This window comes from Primulina eburnea, chromosome 1 (assembly GCF_022965805.1).
Source record: "Primulina eburnea isolate SZY01 chromosome 1, ASM2296580v1, whole genome shotgun sequence".
Lineage (NCBI taxonomy): Eukaryota > Viridiplantae > Streptophyta > Magnoliopsida > Lamiales > Gesneriaceae > Primulina > Primulina eburnea.
Window position 1 is genome coordinate 22,812,125 of NC_133101.1, and position 19,982 is coordinate 22,832,106.

Below are 19,982 nucleotides of genomic sequence, written 5' to 3' on the forward strand. Positions count from 1 at the left end.
GGATGATAGAAATGATATCCAACTGAATTCCTTGGATATCCCACAAAGAAACATAAAAATGGATCAACAATCCAATTTATCTCCCACTACCTGCTTCATAAGCAGGGCACCCCCATATTCTAAGAAAAGAATATTTGGGAGGCTTACCCATCCATATCTCATATGGTGTTTGCCTTTTGAATGGACATTTAATGGAATATCTTTCAATTTTAAGTTATAGAGATCGTTTTCAAGTTCTCAAGTACCAATTAAACATTCATTCTTGTAAATGTTGCAAACATCTTTGCTAAATAAACAAGAATATCCATTTTTATCACAATAGAAATGGAAACAATGTTTTTCACCAAAGTGGTACAAACAAAACATCTCTTAAAATTAACTTAAAATCATTGTTCAACAATAAGTAAACATTTCTTAAGGTCTTGGCAGCAACTCTTGCTCCATACCCATTCTCAAGAAGGTCTCACCTTCCCTAAGCATTCTACTTCTTCCCATCACCTATAACTCATTATAGAGATGTGAGTCATAACCGGTATCTAATACCAAAGAAGTAGAGTTAATTGAAATGTTTACTTCAATTTAGAACATACCGTTTCCAGAACTCTTCTGGGTCAGATATTCCTTGCAATTTCACCTCCAATGTCCAGGCTTCTTGCAGTGATGACAAACATCACTAGTCTTGTCAGCCCTAACTGGTGTGGCTGCCACAACGGGATTCGGAGATTGCCTCAACAAGGGCACGTTCTTCTTGGGACGTTGGAAAGAACGCTTCTTTCCATTTCCATGTGGATCAATCTTCGTACCAGATGAAGAACCCACATAAAGAACCAACTTCTCTTTCTTGATGGTGGATTCAAACGTAACAAGCATGTTTACCAACTCCTCAAGGGTCGGTTCCATCTTGTTCATGTTGAAGTTCACCACAAAAGGATCAAATGAGCAAGGCAGCGATAACATCAACACGTCGGTGGTCAACTCCGAAGGCAAGATCAGATCCATGCCAACGAGCTTGTCCACGAGCCCGATCACCTTTAGGCCATGCTCATGGACCGAGGCCCCATCTCGCATGCGCAAAGTGATCAGCTCCTTGACGGTAGCATGCCTAAGAGGCCGAGTCTGCTCACCAAAAAGCTCCTTGAGGTGCAAATGAATGTCAGCAGCATTCTTTGCATCCTCAAAACGCCTCTGCAGCTCATCATTCATAGAAGTCAGCATATAACACCTGGCTATCAAGTCATGGTCACACCATTCCTTGTAAGCCTGCAATTCCTCAGGATTGCAGTCAGTCGGAGCCTCAACAGGGGGCGACTCAGTCATGGTGTGTTCGCTACCCTTTCCGAATTCAAGACGATTTTTAGGTTTCTTAGCCAAGTGAGGTAATTAGGTCCAGTTAATATGTGTTTGTCGAGTATTACGGATATCGGATTGCGAATCGATGACATTGTCAATTTGTACTGAAAAGTAAAAACAGATAAATGTTGATGACTATTTTAAAATATTTAGTAAGATATGAAGTTTGGACTTTTACTTCATAAATATTTGCTCCCACTGTTTTGACATCTTTCACTACCCTCTAGTGAAAACGGGAAACTCCTTTCCTCAGTAGGTACGTAAGGTCCAATTAGCGAATTATGATCCCGAATAATATCAGCCAATCACAATTCCTAAAAGGTAGTTTCCAATTGCATCACAATGCAACCCTCTACGTAAACTTTTGTCTCACGTTTGATTAGGACCCAATAATATGACGTCGTTCATCTTCACGTGTCAAGCCTTACCCATCGATGTTGAACCTTAATGGACGGTCGCCATGAGTTCCCTCAATAATATGAGCCGAAATCATGGGAGTTCCACGTAGTTCACATCACCATGTCAATGGATGTCACAGCTTTCCGGCACCCAAAGCTCCCCCAATAATATGAGCCGAGCCCCAAGTACGGGTAGCGTTCATCATGCACCCATTGTCGATGGAAGACAAGGAAATTATAAACAAATTTATAATTCCCCTTTTCGGGCTTGATATTAATTTTGAATCTTATTCAAAATGAGGGTTTTTAATTTTGAAAGGTCTCATCATTAATTTTATTTTAAAAGCTCACCATGTTTGATCGTATGTTTGCCGGATTCATGCAACTTTGTTATTATCATAATAATAACGCACATACTCATTATTTATAACATATCATGCATATATTATAAACAGTAAACAAACAAGGATGATCAATCGCCCCAATACTAACGGACCGTGTGAGCTAAACACGGGCCTAGGTCCAATCCTAGGGAAATGCACGGGATGCAAATGCAACTATTACATAAGCTTCCAATATTTACATGTCTTCGATCTTCATAATCATCATGGCCACCATCTTCCAATCTTGATCATCCACTATACTAATATTTACAAATAAATATCCATGGCAAATAGGGATACATCTCATGGGGTGGGAACGGGCCATAAACCAAGCCCACTTTAAATTTGATAATTATTACAATCATTCAACACAAAATATCCTAGCATACACCTAGCAAATTGGGCTTGGGCTTTTGATCATCCTTCATGCATAATATCACATATCATACACCATCAATTAATTATCACAATAATTAATTGATCCAATATTATATATCTTGATCCAATCACTAACCGCCACGATTATAAACTAAATTAACAAAGTATACAAACACCTTTGTCTACTTTCCAATTAATTTATTTATAACCGAATTTCTTGTAAATCACCATTTACTATAAATATTTAAAGTCCAACTTAAAATATTTATTTCATGAGAAAATATTTGCAACTTTTGTAATTTTAAACTTAAGGGCCCAAAAACTCATTTTTCACCAAAAACATTTTCGGCCCATTTAAAATTCACAAACATGTTAGCCATCCAATGGCCCAACAACTCAAGGCCCATGACACTTTGATAATCCAAAACACTTTTGGAAACCCTAGCCGTCATCGCCGTCGCCGGATTCCGGCCAACATGCAAAAAATTTTTTTTTTATTATTTAAAATAGGGGGCTGTTCGGGCAGCCCCTCGGGCTGCCCTTGCTGCCCGAAATGGGCAGCCCCTCGGGCAGCCCGAGCTGCCCGAAACGGGCAGCAACATGCTGCCCGAAAAACGCCCCAACAAGCCTTGAGTTTCGTTGCAAATTTTCGGTCTCATGCGGTTAGAAATCAATCTCAACATAATATCTTGTAGTTGCTACACAAAATCGTAACCATAGCTCTGATACCACTTGAAAGGAGATCGGTTACGGTGACCGGAAGCGCAACGGAAGTTTAAAAATCGAATTTTTGACAAGAATTTTCGGCCACCTCAAGATTTTGTGCAACAAATACAATAAAACACAAAAATGTCATACATAGGGTGTTTTAAAGAAATATACCTATCAATCTCAAGAGATTGATTATGGCTCCAACTTTGTTGTCAAACAACAAAGCTCTTGAAAGGTAGAAACTATCTTCAAGCTTTCCAATGAGCACTCCTTGCTCAACTATTAAGCCCACCACCAACTAGGTAGATCCCCTCATATTTTGCACTAGAAAAATATGAGGATTTTTCAAAGAGAAGACTTTTATTCTTCAACACCTTGAAGAACAAAGTTGAAAGAAAAATTGAGAGAAAAACAAGAGTAGGTTTCGGCCAAGGGGTTTCAAAAATGGGAGAGTGAATGAATTGTCTAGGTAGTGGAAAAAGTGAAAAAGTGTGTCTAGCATGCCATGCATTTTTTTATTCAAAAATAATCCACACCTCTTCACCTCCCAAGCATGCAAACTCTAGTGGGCTTGTAACCTTTACAAGGCCCATGGACTTTTAATTGTCTCAAACAATTTGAGCCCAATTAAACTTTACTTGATTTTACTCAAGCCCACTAGTTAAATAATTATTTTCTATTGGGCTCTACAAGGCCCAATGTTATTTAATTAATCCAATACTTGAATTAATTTAATTATTTGGACTCTACTAGGCCCACTAGTGTTTAATTAATTCAACACTTGAATTAATTTAATTTAGTCCATAATAATGTTTATGAAAATCACAATTTTCAAATACATTATTCACTTGGCCAAATTTTAATCTAGGAACACTTCCTTAAATTAAAATTTATATTTCTCTCATAGAAGTCATACTTTTATTTTTCTTTACGCTTATAAACACATTTATAAGCCGTTCAACACATTGAACTATTTTACTTCTCATCGGGATTTACAAAGCTAGTACTTGTGTGGCCCTCAATGGTTCATTGATACAACTAGCCGTGGGTTCACATCTCCATGTGATTCGGACTAAACATGTCCTTATTCGAGCATACCCCAATTGCTCCGTTCTTACTTATCAACTCCTTGATAATAAGAACGTCAGAACTCAAGTCTGATAGTACCCAACCAATCACGTTAAACGCCTAGCAGCATCGCTTACGTGATTCCCTAGGTATCACATGATAGTGCCTGCAAGAACCATTCAATTATGGTTAGCGTACAGTACGGTCCCTTCAACTCATATATCCTGATCGATTCGACAACCATTGGTTTATCGAGAGTTGTCAATGAATCGATACTATGTGTCATGTCGTAGTTGCATCGATGGTGTAATCTATGAAACACCTTTCATAATTACAACCATACTCTGGCCAGAGATTTCGATCTACATACACATGATAACACATAGGATATCCATACCCGAAGGTAAGCGGTGAATCCCCGACTACAATGCATCGACTCCTATGTGTTTCGACAGAACACCCAACCTTGCCACCTGATGACCCCATAAGAGTCGGTAAAGAAGTCAAAGTGTAATTCTAGCACATAGAGTCTCAATGTTGTCCCGGGTCATAAGGACTAATTCTGTACAATCATAAACCAGGACTTTTCCACTCGATAAGTGAGAACCACTTGGAAAGTCCTTTTATGGAGGGTTGTTCAGTGCACTCTACAAGGAGCACCTATCAGCATGTTCGGACATCACAATGTCCCCTACCAATGAAACATGGTACTCACATCGCAGATACTAGTCTCTAACTCGAGCGGCCTATATCCTTCTTAGTGGCGGCTGAATCGCCTAGGAACCGTTTAGAATATACAGTATTACAAATATGAGTTTCATGATACTCATCATATGAGCATCTCATATTCTTTCTACTATTTGTATATTCAAGGGCTTTATCTATGCAACTAGCATGGGTATACAGATAAAGATTTGCCAAAATAATAATTTCAAATATTATTAAAATAAAGATTGCTTATACATAGAGTTTCATTGTGAACACTCGGCCAACACTTGGCTCGACGGGCACCTACTCTAACAGTGTGGAATCTTGTGGATCCACCTGAGGGAACTGTTCCCATAGGGTGTAAATGGATTTACAAGAGGAAACTTGGGGCGGATGGGAAGGTATTGACCTTCAAGGCGCGATTGGTAGCAAAAGGGTATACTCAAAGGCAAGGTGTTGACTATGAGAAAACCTTTTCTCCAGTTGCGATGTTCAAGTCCATTAGGATATTGCTAGCCATAGCTGCATGGTATGACTATGAGATATGGCAGATGGATGTGAAGACAGCCTTCCTTAATGGGGATATTAAGGAAGAAATTTACATGTCTCAACCTGAAGGGTTTACATCTATCGGAAGTGAGCATATGGTATGCAAACTTCAAAGATCTATTTATGGTCTTAAGCAGGCATCTAGGAGTTGGAACCTCAGATTCGATAGTACAATCAAAGAGTTTGGTTTTACTAAGAATCCTGAGGAACCTTGTGTATATAAGAAGGTCAGTGGGAGTGCTGTGACATTCCTTGTTCTTTATGTTGATGACATTCTACTCATTGGGAATGATGTAGGAATGTTGCAATCAACAAAGATATGGTTAGCAAATAAGTTCTCAATGCAGGACTTGGGTGAAGCATCTTTTGTATTGGGAATACAGATCTATAGAGATAGATCAAAAAGATTGCTTGGTCTCACCCAGTCCACATACATTGATACCATCGTGAAGCGGTTCTCGATGGATGAGTCCAAGAGAGGACATCTACCAATGTGTCATGGCGTGTCCCTATCCAAGTCTATGTCTCCCAAGACTGATGCAGAGATAGCGGCGATGACACGAATTCCGTATGCTTCGGCTATTGGTAGTATCATGTATGGGATGATATCTACACGTCCTGACGTGGCATTTGCACTAAGTGTAGTGAGTAGATATCAATCCAACCCTGGTCTTCCACACTGGAAAGCTGTGAAAGACATCCTCAAGTATTTGAGAAGGACCAATAAGTTGTTTTTGGTCTATGGGGGTGGAGAACTAAAATTGGAAGGCTATACCGACTCTAGCTTCCAAAGCGATATTGATGACTCGAAGCCAACCTCCGGATTCATATTCATGCTCAATGGTGGTGCTGTCTCTTGGAAGAGTTCCAAGCAAGACAGTACTGCGGATTCCACCACTGAGGCAGAATACATTGCTGCATCAGCTGCAGCAAAGGAGGCTGTTTGGATTAGGAATTTCGTCCAAGAGTTGGGCGTCATTCCAAATGGAGTTGCTCCTATCCCGGTGATGTGCGACAACACGGGAGCCATAGCTCAGGCGAAGGAGCCAAGGTCTCATCAGAAGTCCAAACACGTATTGAGAAAGTACCACATCCTCAGAGAGATCGTGGAAAGAGGAGATGTCGTGATTGACAAAGTCGGCTCCGCAGATAATGTTGCTGATCCACTAACTAAGCCTTTACCAGGACCATCGTTCGAGAAGCATCGCGAATCAATGGGTCTGAAGTATATGGGTAGTTGGCTCTAGTGCAAGTGGGAGATTGTTAGAGTAGGTGCACGTCGAGCCAAGTGTTGGCCGACTGTTCACGATGAAACTCTTTGTATAAACGATCTTTATTTTAATAATATTTGAATTTATTAATTTGGCGCTTTATCTTTATACCCATGCTAGTTGCATAGATAAAGTCCTTGAATATACAAATAGTAGAAAGAATATGAGATGCTCATATGATGAGTATCATGAAACTCATATTTGGAATACTGTATATTCTAAACCGTTCCTAGTCGATTCAGCCGCCACTAAGAAGGATAAAGGCCGCTCGAGTTAGAGACTAGTATCTGCGATGTGAGTACCATGTCCGAGCATTTCATTGGTAGGGGACATTGTGATGTCCGAGCATGCAGATAGGTGCTCCTGCTAGAGTGCACTGAACAACCCTCTATAAAGGACTTTCCAAGTGGTTCTCACTTATCGAGTGGAAAAGTCCTAGTTTATGGTTGTACACCATTAGTCCTTATGACCCGGGACAACATTGAGACTCTATGTGCTAGCGTTTCACTTTGACTTGTTTACCGACTCTTATGGGGTCATCAGGTGGCAAGATTGGGTGTTACGGCGAAACATATAGGAGTCGATGCATTGTAGCCGGGGATTCACCGCTTACCTACGGGTATGGATATCCTATGTGTTTTTCATGTATGTGTGGGTTGAAATATCTGATCAGAGTATGGTGGTAATTATGAAAGGGGTTTCATAGATTACACCATCGATGCAACCACAACATGACACATAGTATCGATTCATTGACAACTCTCGATAAACCAATAGTTGTCGAATCGGTCGGGATATATGAGTTGAAGGGACCATACTGTACGCTAACCATAATTGATTGGTTCTTGCAGGCACTATCATGTGATACCTAGGGAATCACGTAAGCAATGCTGCTAGGCGTTTAACGTGATTGGTTGGGTACTATCAGACTTGAGTTCTGACGTTCTTGTTATCAAGGTGTTGATAAGTAAGAATGGGGCAATTGGGGTATGCTCGTATAAGGACATGTTTAGTCCGAATCACATTGAGATGTGAACCCACGGCTAGTTGTATCAATGAACCATTGAGGGCCACACAAGTACTTGCTTTGTAAATCCCGATGAGAAGTAAAATAGTTCAATGTGTTGAACGGCTTATAAATGTGTTTATAAGCGTAAAGAAAATTAGAAGTATGACTTCTAAGAGAGAAATATAAATTTTAATTTATGGAAGTGTTCCTAAGATTAAAATTTGGCCAAGTAAATAATGTAGTTGAAAATTGTGATTTTCATAAACATTATTGTAGACTAAATTAAATTAATTCAAGTGTTGAATTAATTAAACACTAGTGGACCTAGTAGAGTCTAAATAATTAAATTAATTCAAGTGTTGAATTAATTAAATAATATTGAGTCTTGTAGAGCTCAATTGAAATAATTATTTAACTAGTGGGACTTGAGTAAAATCAAGTAATATTTAATTAATCTCAAATGTGTTTGAGATAATAAAATTTAGTCTATGGTTTTAAAAACCATATAATATATGTGAGACATGCTAGGGTTTGCATGCTTGGGAGGTGAAAGGTTGTTGTTTACTTTTTATTAAAAAATTCCAAAAGCATGCAACTTTTGAGAGACAACTTTTCACCACAACCTAGGCTAGTCTCCCACACTCCTCACCATCTCCATTGGCCGAAAATTTCTTGAATTTTTCTCTCTCATTTTTCAAGTTTTGTTCTTCATTTTTGGAGAGCAAAATTCATCTCTCATTGAAAAATCCTCAATTTTTCTAGTGCAAAACTTGAGGGGATTTACCTTGTTAAGTGGTGGGCTTAATTCTTGGAGAGGAGGGAAGCTTGTAGATCTTTCTTGCCTTAGAAGAGCTTAGTTGCTAGTCAACTAAGTTGGAGCCATCATCAACTTTGTGAAGTTGATAGGTAATCTCTTAAACATCCTATGCATGTTTTTGTAGTTTAGTAAATATTGCACAAAATATTCATGGTGGCCGAAATATTTCATGTTTAAATTTAAAATTTTTGACTTCCGTTGCGCTTCCGGCCACCGTAACCGGTCCGCTTTCACCGAGGACCTCTCCGCCCGGTGACTTACGACCGGTTTATGATTATGTATGGGTACGGACATCCAGTCCAAGGGCTGTGATTGATCTCTACCGCCCAGTATACTATGGTTTAGTCTGATCAGGCGCTTACGCTATGTTATGGGCCACTTGCTTAGAAACATTATCTCTACCAGAAAATTATGATATGTTATGACTGAGCTCTATTGAGCAAAGCTTTTACGTATGATTTTCAGATATGCACGTAGTTATAATTATTCACGATACGATTTTCACCATGCGCTTTACGATACGTTATTTTTATGATGCATGCGATTTTATGATATATTTACTTGTTATTCACGATATATACATGTTGATTCTATAGACTCACTAGACTTGATTGTTGTAGGTATTGATGAGGTCGAGACCGCGGGCGGAGACCAGTGAGCGATCTTGGGACAGCAGTAGTAAACCCGAGGACCTCATGATTTAGTTTATGCACTTTTTATTATTCAAACTCAGATTTAATACGTTGGATTATTTTAAATTGATGTTTACGTTGGATTATTTTAAATTGTTGGTTGAAAACATTATTCGCTTCCGCTGTTATTTTAAAGTTAAAATTTATTTACATGTTTATTTTAATTAAATGAGACAAGATAATTATTTATTTAAAAAAATTAATAATTCCGCAAAATTATGAATACGAAATACGGGCCTTTACAACATGTGTGTGTGATTATTGTACGCACATGCTGAGAGACTTCCGAAGATTGGAAAATCTCTCAAAGTCCACAGGTTTTGTGAAGATATCGGCCAGTTGGTTTTCATTCCTAACAAATTCCAGTCGAATAATACCTTTTTCAACCAAGTCTCGAATAAAATGATGTCTTATATCTATGTGTTTAGTTCGAGAATGTTGAACAGGGTTCTTAGAAATGTCTATGGCACTAGCATTGTCACAATACACAATCATTATTTCACTATGGAACCCGTAGTCATTAATCATTTGATTTATCCACATAAGTTGTGAACAGCAACTGGCCGCTGCCACATATTCAGATTCAGCCGTGGATAAGGAGACACAGTTTTGTTTCTTGCTAGCCCAAGATACAAGATTATTTCCTAAATAAAAACACCCTCCCGAGGTGCTTTTTCTATCATCTAAATCACCTGCCCAGTCAGAGTCAGAGAATCCTACCAAGTTTGTGTTCGTGTCATGAGTGTACCACAAACCAAATTCCAGTGTACCTGCAATGTATCTTAATATACGTTTCAGAGCTTTTAAGTGCGAAATCTTCGGATCAGCTTGGTACCTAGCACATAAGCACACAATGAACATGATATCGGGCCGAGTAGCAGTTAAGTACAGGAGACTACCAATGATGCTGCGATACAAGGTGTTGTCAACACCTTTGGCAACACCGTCCTTAGACAGTTTTTCACTCGACTCCATAGGTGTTCTCACATGTTTTGAGCTATCGGTAGAGAACATCTTGACCAAATTTTTGCATACTTGGACTAACACAAGAATATACCATCATGGAATTGCTTAACTTGTAATCCTAGAAAGAAGTTTAGTTCTCCTACCATACTCATTTCGAATTGAGAAGGCATGCAGTCCACAAAGTTTTTCACAAATATTTGAGATGATCCACCGAAAATAATATCATCTACATACACTTGACAGATCAAGATATCATATTTCAATTTTTGAATAAAAAGAGTTTTGTCAACCTCACCTCGTTTGAAACCCAAGTTTATGAGATAGTCAGCTAACCTGTCGTACCAAGCCCGTGGAGCCTGTTTCAATCCATACAGGGCCTTTTGTCAGTTTGTAGACATGGTCCATGTGGTGAGGATCTTCAAATCCCTTAGGTTGACAGACATAGGCTTCCTCATTCAAAATCCCATTCAAGAAAGCACTTTTCACATCCATTTGATACAATTTAATACGCATATGACATGCAAAAGGAAGGAACAATCGTACAGCCTCCATTCGTGCCACAGGTGCGAAGGTTTCATCAAAATCCACCCCTTCAACCTGTGTATACCCCTGAGCTACCAATCGCGCCTTATTTCGAATAATGTTACCGGATTCATATGTTTTATTTTTAAATATCCATTTTGTTCCAATAACATTTACATTCGAAGGTCTGGGGACTAAATCCCATACATCATTTCAGACAAATTGTTCTAGTTCTTCATGCATGGAATTTACCCAAAATTCATCTTTTAATGCATCATTAACGTTTTTGGATTCAATCAAAGATATAAAGCAAGAGTGGCCTACTTGAGAGTACGTGGAGTTCATGCACACCATCCCGATCATTTTCCGATAGTCAACCTTCTCCTTTTCCCTTGTTTGCACATCTTCATATACTTCAACAATGATTTGTGATGATGGGTGATTCTTCTGAATTTTGCTGGGAATATCTTTCTCAAGGTTGATTATCACGTCATCATCATCTTCATTTTCTTGTTCCACAATATCTGTACTGTTTGGTGGTGGTTTTGTATCTGGTGTTGTCTTGCTGGTCTCAGCACCAGTCACAACACCGGGACTTGTCAATGTCTCACTTGTATCGAGTATCCCTTCGGTACCATCTTCTTCAGAATTTCCTATAAGGTCAGTACAGTCATCAAATACTACATTAATTGATTCAATAGTAGTTCTAGTTCTCAGATTAAAAACATGGTAAGCCCTACTATTCATAGAATATCCGAGAAACATAAATTTGTCACTTTTGGAGTCAAATTTCGCAAGGTGATCACGATCATTTAGGACGTAACAGACACAACCAAAGTTATGAAAGTATTTAAGATTTGGTTTTCTTCCCATTAAGATCTCATAGGATGTCATGGTAGATCCATTTCTCAAAAACACCCGGTTGGAAATATGACAAGCAGTATTCAAGGCTTCCGCCCAAAAACGTTTTGACACATGTTTAGAGCTTAGCATGACCCGAGCCATCTCTTGAAGAGTCCGATTCTTCCTTTCTGCTATTCCATTTTGTTGAGGAGTTTTAGGAGCTGAAAATTCATGAGTTATACCTTTCTTTTCACATAATGATTAAAAAAGGAATTTTCAAACTCTTTTCCATGATCAGTCCGGATTTTAATCATTTTTCATCATGTAAATTCGTAAGTCTAGCATGCAATTTTTTGAAAATACCAAAGGTGTCGAATTTTTCTCTTATAAAACTTACCCAAGTGAAACGCGAGAAATCATCAACACACAAACGATTATTTCTTACCGCCCTGGCTTTCAATCCATTGGACCCATTAGATCCATGTGCAGAAGTTCTAGGCACCGTGTTGTCCCGACGTGTTGTAACACCGGGTGGGCAACACACGTTTGTTTACCTTTCAGACAAGGCTCGCAAACATAGGTGTTTCCAGAACTTAAATTAGGCATACCTCTCACAGCATCAAACTTACACAACTTCTTTAAGGTTTTGAAGCTCACATGACCCAACTTTTGATGCCAGAGATCTAGATCATTTGTTTTGGCACTACAGCAGTCATTACTTTCTCCCAATTGGTAACAATTTTCGGTAGAACGAGCACCTGTCATTATACATATATTAGAATTATTGAAAACTTCACAACTATTTTTGTTAGATTTAACATTCAAATCATCATCACAAAGTTGACTTATGCGTATTATATTTGAGTTTAGTCCTTCAACATGTAAAACATTGTGCAGTTGTGGAAGTCCTTCAACTTTCAGGGTTCCTTTTCCTACAATTTTTCCTTTAGCACCTCCACCGTAAGTTACACGCCCACTTGTTACTTCAACATAATCAGTGAGGTATTCTCTGGTTCCGGTCATGTGGCGTGAACACCCACTATCAAAGTACAATATTCCTGCAATGTTAGTTTTCAGAGAAGTATAAATGATATTGCATTGAATTCTAGTTTTAGGTACCCATATTTGCTTCGTGGAAGTTTTCTTGACAGTGGTGTTGTGCTTGGTGTTGAGCAACACTTCATGCAACACCTGTTTTGAGTACCAACTCAGGTAATCATTTCGTAATTTGTAGCAGAATGGTTTGATGTGTCCAGATTTATGACAGTAGTGGCATATGAAACGACGCTTTCTTTGCTGTGATTGAGAAGTTGAGACTTTATTCTTGGCATGAGCCTTGCTTGATGAAAGGAGAACTTTTGAGGGTGAGAAAGTTTGACTTATGAGTTCGGCTTCTGTTCAGAGGCTAAATTTTTGATTGGCACAGTTTTTGTAGGTGGATCCAACATTACGGGGACAGTGTGGTCTTTAACACCCTTCACAAATACTGGAGTCTTTGAACCAGCGTTGGATGTTTCACCGTGTTCAAATATACTTTCAACATATCCAAGACCGGTTCTTCCGTCCTTTCCCATTGTGAGAATTGTATCAAGCTTAGACGAGCTTGAATTGAATTTGGCAAGTGTCTTCGAAGCCTTCTCAAGATCATCGTTGACTTTGCATAGTTCAAGGTCTTTTTTACTCAGCTGGACTTCAAGACGTGACAAACTATTTTTTAGTCAGTTTTTTCTTTTGAAAGCATCACATTTGTCTCATTCCTCTTGTGTGATACCCTTGTCCCACATCGAAAAAATCAAACATTTAAAATGAGTTTATAAATGGCTTACAATGGACTTCTATAGCAACTTGGGTTAATCATTTTCGTAAAGCGAGGACGAATACGAAGTAGTTGCTATAGGGGCTCATTGTGCAGCCACGCAGGCGCGGGCCCGGGCTCGGGGCGTGATAGAATGGTATCAGAGCCGGTCACCGGCATGGAACACCGAGAAATAAGCGCTATGCGGGGCAAAGTTCTACGTGCATGGGAGCCACCTCTTGAACCTGTGGGGCAAAGTGCTACATGACGGGAGCCACCTCTTGAACCTGTAGGAGCCACCTCTAGATTCTCGGTGCTGATGGATCGAGGGGTCAGACCGCGACGAGGACGTCGCGTTCTGAAGGAGGGGTGATTGTGATACCCTTATCCCACATCAAAAAAATCAAACATTTAAAATGAGTTTATAAGTTGCTTACAATGGACTTCTATAGCAACTTGGGTTAATCATTTTCGTAAAGCGAGGACGAATACGAAGTAGTTGCCATAGGGGCTCATTGTGCAGTCATGCAGACGCGGTCTCGGGCTCGAGGCGTGACATCTTGAGCCAATCACCATATAGTTCTTCGTACATCATTTGAACAATCTCAACAGTGAGTTCTTCTTGGTCAAAAACCTGGATTTCTTCAACATCAGAGTTCTCAATTGATTTGGCATTAAGGCACAGTGATTTTGTCACAGTGTTGCGGCCAGGTGTTTCCACACCTGTGGCAACACCATAAGGATTAACCTGCAGTTTGTATATGTCTTTTTGAATGGCAGATAGTGAAGTGCAATCATCTCCTTCCTTTAAGTCCCTTTCTTCATCGGTGTCATCATCACTCAAGGAGACTGTCATGTTTTTTATTTCTGCGGATTCAGTTGGCACATTCATTTGCATAATGGCCGAATCCAGAGCTTTCTCGACATTGGACTGAATCAAGTTTCTTTGTTTCTGTAAGACCTAATGTATCATTTCTTGATCTGAAACTTCCTTGAGTTGATGCAGTTATTTTATTTCTTTCAGAAGGAACAAACTGTGGTCTTGATGTGGATACAACCTTCTTTTTTCTCTCATTCTTTTTAGATAGTCACCGAACTTCTTTGTGATTAAGGAGATTGATTCTTCACCAAGATCAGAATCCTCTGCCTCTTGAATTAGGTTGTTTACAGAATCATCAGTGGTCTGTAAAGCAACAGTCTTCCCAATGTTTCTTCTCTGTAAGTCCAGATTCATCTCAAATGTTCTGAGGGAGCTAATAAAATCTTCCAGATTAAGTGTTGAGGTGTCCTTGGATTCGTCAATAGCACAGATTTTGATATTGAAACGCTCAGAAAAGGATCTCAGGACCTTGCTAACCAATCTTTCATTTGACATAGGATCACCAAGACTAAACGCCTCATTTGCAATATCGCGTAATCTGCGATCATATTCCACAATAGTCTCGTTTTCCTCCATCTTTAAACTTTCAAATTTAGAGGTCAACATTCTGAGTTTGGTTCTGAGAACACTGTCAGACCCTTCGCAGTGCTTTTGAAGTATATCCCTGGCTTCTTTGGTCGAGATACAGTTGGTAAATAGACTGAACATGTTGACATCAACAGAGGTGAATATGGCATTGACTGCCTTCGAATTAAAGTTTGAGGTTTGGACTTCATCATTAATCCAAAAAATTTCTGGTTTACTTTTGCTGTCACCATCAGCGTCAATTGTTCTTGGTGGAGACCAACCATCTAAGACTCGTTGCCAAGCCCTTTCTTCAATATATTTGATGTGCATCCTCATCTTAACTTTCCAGAGGGCGTAGTTTGAGCCATCCAAGACAGGTGGTCTAAATGCAGTACTTGATGCTAGCAAATCCATCTTTTTTTTTGGATTATTTCCTATACGAACAACAGAAATGACAGAATCAATCACTTAGTGTATCAAGCGTTGACTCTGATACCACTTGGAAAAAAAAAATAGTTGCACATAAATTAACAGGAAATAAATATTAAAATTAATATATCAGAATTGGGTGTTGTGCTTGGTGTTGACAGCACCATCACACAACACAGCAGTGGAAATTTATAATTTAACTTCGATATAATTTCAATAACAAACTACCAGATTTGAATTATGCACAAGTACAAATACTTGTGCGATGCCTCATGGCAAGAAATTCACTAGAACAATTATGTAAATCGTTTACACCAAAAACAATACTAGTGAGAATATCAAAATCAAATTCCTTGACACTCCAAAGAATTAAAAATGCATCAAAATAAACCTCATAAAAACTAGATGAATAGAAAAAAAATGCATTGCTTAAAACCAAAAAAAAAACGAAACCACTCTTCGTTCAACACTCTACGTTAGTGTTGTACTTCGAGTGTTGGCAACACCAATCGGCAACACTGTCACAAGATTGTCGGACCACTCTTGCTCTTGTTGCAAATCTTCGAAACCTGAATCTCCCTCAGCAAAGCTCTGTAGCCGTCAGCGTATCTTCCTGCTTCCCCAACTTTATTGATAGTTTACCCACTTATATATAGTCACTTTCTTTGACCTAGATCTTCATAGATCCTTCCCACCTATAAATAAGGAAAGGAGAGTTTAGTAGGAATCAAACTCTAATCCAAAGGTAACTACACTATATTTCAGTAACAAACTTATAGATAGATTCCTAAATTAATTAAATAAATCCTAATAAAAAGATTCACTATATCAAGGAAATCAAATCTATCAGTTTTGGTTAGGAGTGCAAAATCGAAACACAATCTCAAGATTAATTAGGAATAAAATATTCCTTTCAGATGTGATGGATGAAACTGATTTGTTATAAATATATTTCGGAATGACAATATTTTTGAGCTCATAAAGTTATTTTTACAAACATAATTATAAGGTTACACACACATAACCCAAGTGGGAGATTATTGGATAAATTATTTATATGAGCTTATATATGAATAATTATGCGTTGTTGGTTAAATTAAGCCCAAAATAAAATGATGAATTAATGTCTCGGGTTTTTGAGCTTTAATGTATCTAATATGTTGTGAGTCTTTAATGTGTAGAGACATAAGTGTAATCTATATTTTTATGATGAGCTAAAACAGAAATTTCAGCGTGTTATCACGTTCTCTATTCTCTACCTCCGTTATAAAAAATAGTTTTGAAGAGAAATTGAAGGATTCTCTCAAAAAAAAAAACGCATAAATATGGAAGATCAAGACTCGTTCTTAAGGCATGATTATGACTTCAAGTAAGCTTCCGCTTAAATTTCGGTCAAATTCTTAATGATTTAGCACGATGAATTATGTGGTTATATGAATTTTCTCCCGACATGTACATGTCGTGTACATGTCTAGTAGCTCTCCCACGCCTGACGCCCTCACCACAAATTTAACAAGGTGCCGGGCTTCTATCTTTCAAGCTTACACTTCAGTTTGCATGGCTTCTTGGTGAGCCTCCGGTGTGTGACACAGACTGCCACAAAGCCATATACTGTTTGTGCAGTTGTGCTTGTTTCCATTTTTTTCCGTGTGTTCATTAACTTTCATATCCGTGACTTACATCTATATACCTATAAAAGTGTGGATCGCCATTTGTTTTCCAATTGTGAAAAGACACAAATGTCTTCTTTGCTAATATGAATTCAAAAAATCATATAAGGATATATATGTCAAATTGTAACAGATGCTAATAAATTGTCATTACAACATATATTGATTGTAGTAATTTATATTATTTCAATAATAAAATATAACTCCTATATTAATTTTATCAAATAATTGATCTTTATACTACATTTAAATGTTTTATTCTTTTAATTTTCTCTCTACGTTTTTTTAATTATTTTATTATAATAATTATATTTTTAGTGCAATTTATAATTAAGTAATAAATAAATTATAATATTACAAGAAGATATACAAAAAAATTAACTATATGTCCAATAATAGAATAACATGATAAATATAAAATAATATGATAATGTGAAGTTAAATACTAACATATTTTATGGGTTTTTAAACAAAAAAATTGAAAGTAAATTGTTTAATAAATTTATTAGAAGAATTTATATTATCATAATTTTGTAATTTAAAAATTCTTTAATAGAAAATTGTAAAATAAAAAATTTTGAAAATAATATTACATACAAATTGAATAGATATTCGATAATAAAAAATACATTAACGAAAAAATATTTTCTTCATACATAATTCTTACAAAAAATATTAAAAGAACATATTTTTTAATAAAAATATATATTTTTTATTAAAAATATTAAAAGAATATATATTTAACTATTATACTTATAAAAGTGTAAAAAGAATAACAAAGTTTTTCATCGTAAATTTTCTACTACTCCCATAAATTGTGTGTTGTTAGATTAATTGCATGAAATTTTTTTTACACAATCATTAAATTCATGAAGATCATAATAGTGTTTTTTTTATTTTTTAATATAAAATTTCAACATAAGAAATTTTAAAAATAATGTTACATAAAAATTGAATTAATACTTGATAATAAAAATACATTAGAGAAATAACATTTTCTTGATACATAATTCTTATAAAAAATATTAAAAGAATAGATTTTTTAATTTAAAAAAATCATTAAAAATATTAAAAGAATAAATATTTAACTATTATACTTATAAAAGTGTTAAAAAAAATAAAAAAAGTTTTTCGTAGTAAATTTTCTACTATTCCCATAAATTGTGTGTTTTTAGATTAATTGCATGAAAAATTTTCTACACAATCATTAAATACATGAAGATCGTAATAGTATTTTATTTTTTAATAGAAAATTGCAATATAAGAAATTTTGAAAATAATATTACATAAAAACTGAATTGATATTTGATAATAAAAATACATTAAAGAAATAACATTTTCTTGATATATAATTCTTAAAAAAAATATTAAAAATAGATTTTTTAATTTAAAAAATCATTAAAATATTAAAATAATATATATTTAACTATTATACTTATAAATTGTAAAAAGGATAACAAAGTTTTACATTGTAAATGTTTTAGTATCCCTTTAAATTGTGTGTTTTAGATTAATTGCATGGAAATTTTCTACACAATTCATGGGAAATCTATGCATTAAGAATGAATATATATCTGATAATAAAAATATTTTTTTTATCTATATTCCTACAAAAGTGTAGATCATTGGCAATGTTTTTCAATTGTCAAAAAATAAAAATGACCTACTCATCAATACAAATCCTAGATTCAATAAAGATATATTTGTAAATTTCTAATTGTTTTAAGTGTAAAAATGAAATATCAAAATTTTTTATTTATTCCACCTAATATATAATTAATTAGTAGCCTAATTTTTCCATATAATATATAATTAATAGTCTAACAAATGCTAATGAATTATCACTGCAATATACATTGATTATAATAATTTATATCACTTCAAGAATAAAATGTAACTCCTATATAATTTTCTCAAATATTTCAACTTTATACCAATTTTAAATATTTTATCTTTTTAATTTTCTTTCTACATGTTATTTTATGATTTTAATGCAATTTTGTAATTATATTTTAGTGTAATTTCTAATTAATAATAAATCATAGTATCACCAAAAGATATAAGAAAAAAATAATTATATATGCAATAGTACAATAACATAATAAGTATATAATAATATTAAATTTAATAATAATATATTTTATGATTTTTTATCTAAGAATTGAAAGTACATAAATTATTTAGTATAATTTATATCAATAATCATGAATGTTAATATACTAATAATATCATAAAATATGGATCTGATAGAAAAATTAAGAGAGTTAGCTATATAATAAGAATTTTAAATATTTTAGTAGTAATTTTCTTAAAAAAAATATATTTCAGACAAGTCTTTTAGTGGAATCTTTCCTACAGAAGAAGAAAGGGGTATGAGTGTTTTTCTCCGAACATCCATAAAATTCTCATGTCTTTACTTTTCACAAGTTTTTACATTTCAAACTATATCTTGTTATTTAGATTGCCAACCGGTTGAAAATATCATTAGAAATATTGAATTGTCTTCTACAATTTTCACGTGATTCATATTCTAACCGTTTGAGAAAATCTTTCAACCACCTAAAAACGATTGAAGACAAATTTTAAAAACAAATATTTTTAAAAGAATAATGTATTTTTTTCTGATCCCAATAATATACAATCACTACACATACAAATACATAATATATATATATATATATATATATATATATATATATATATATATATATATATATTTGTAATAGATGGCTTAATGAAAAATATAAATTATATAATTTTTAAAAAATTATTCATTAACTAATATATATGAAAATTAATTTATCTATGATATATAATTCTAAAGCAAAAGGTAAAAAGTTATGTAGGAGATTAAATAATATTTAAATTGAATATTATAGGTTATATTTTATTATCAATATTATTATTTCATTAGTTTTGATAATATTTTGATGAGTTAGTCACAAATATTTTAAATTGATAATTATTTGTCCTTAG

General features: G+C 35.4%; 1 protein-coding gene across 1 annotated transcript; it reads right to left on the reverse strand.

The window, feature by feature from the left end:
- Positions 1–9,592: 9,592 nt before the first annotated feature.
- LOC140805772 (uncharacterized) lies at positions 9,593–14,316 on the reverse strand. Its single transcript, XM_073162079.1, has 6 exons — positions 14,034–14,316; positions 13,117–13,355; positions 12,274–12,856; positions 11,075–11,475; positions 10,634–10,927; positions 9,593–10,348 (listed from the first exon to the last, which is right to left on the reverse strand). Exons 1-6 carry the CDS (start codon positions 14,314–14,316, stop codon positions 9,593–9,595), a joined length of 2,556 nt encoding a protein of 851 aa, XP_073018180.1.
- Between the last annotated feature and the right edge of the window lie 5,666 nt (positions 14,317–19,982).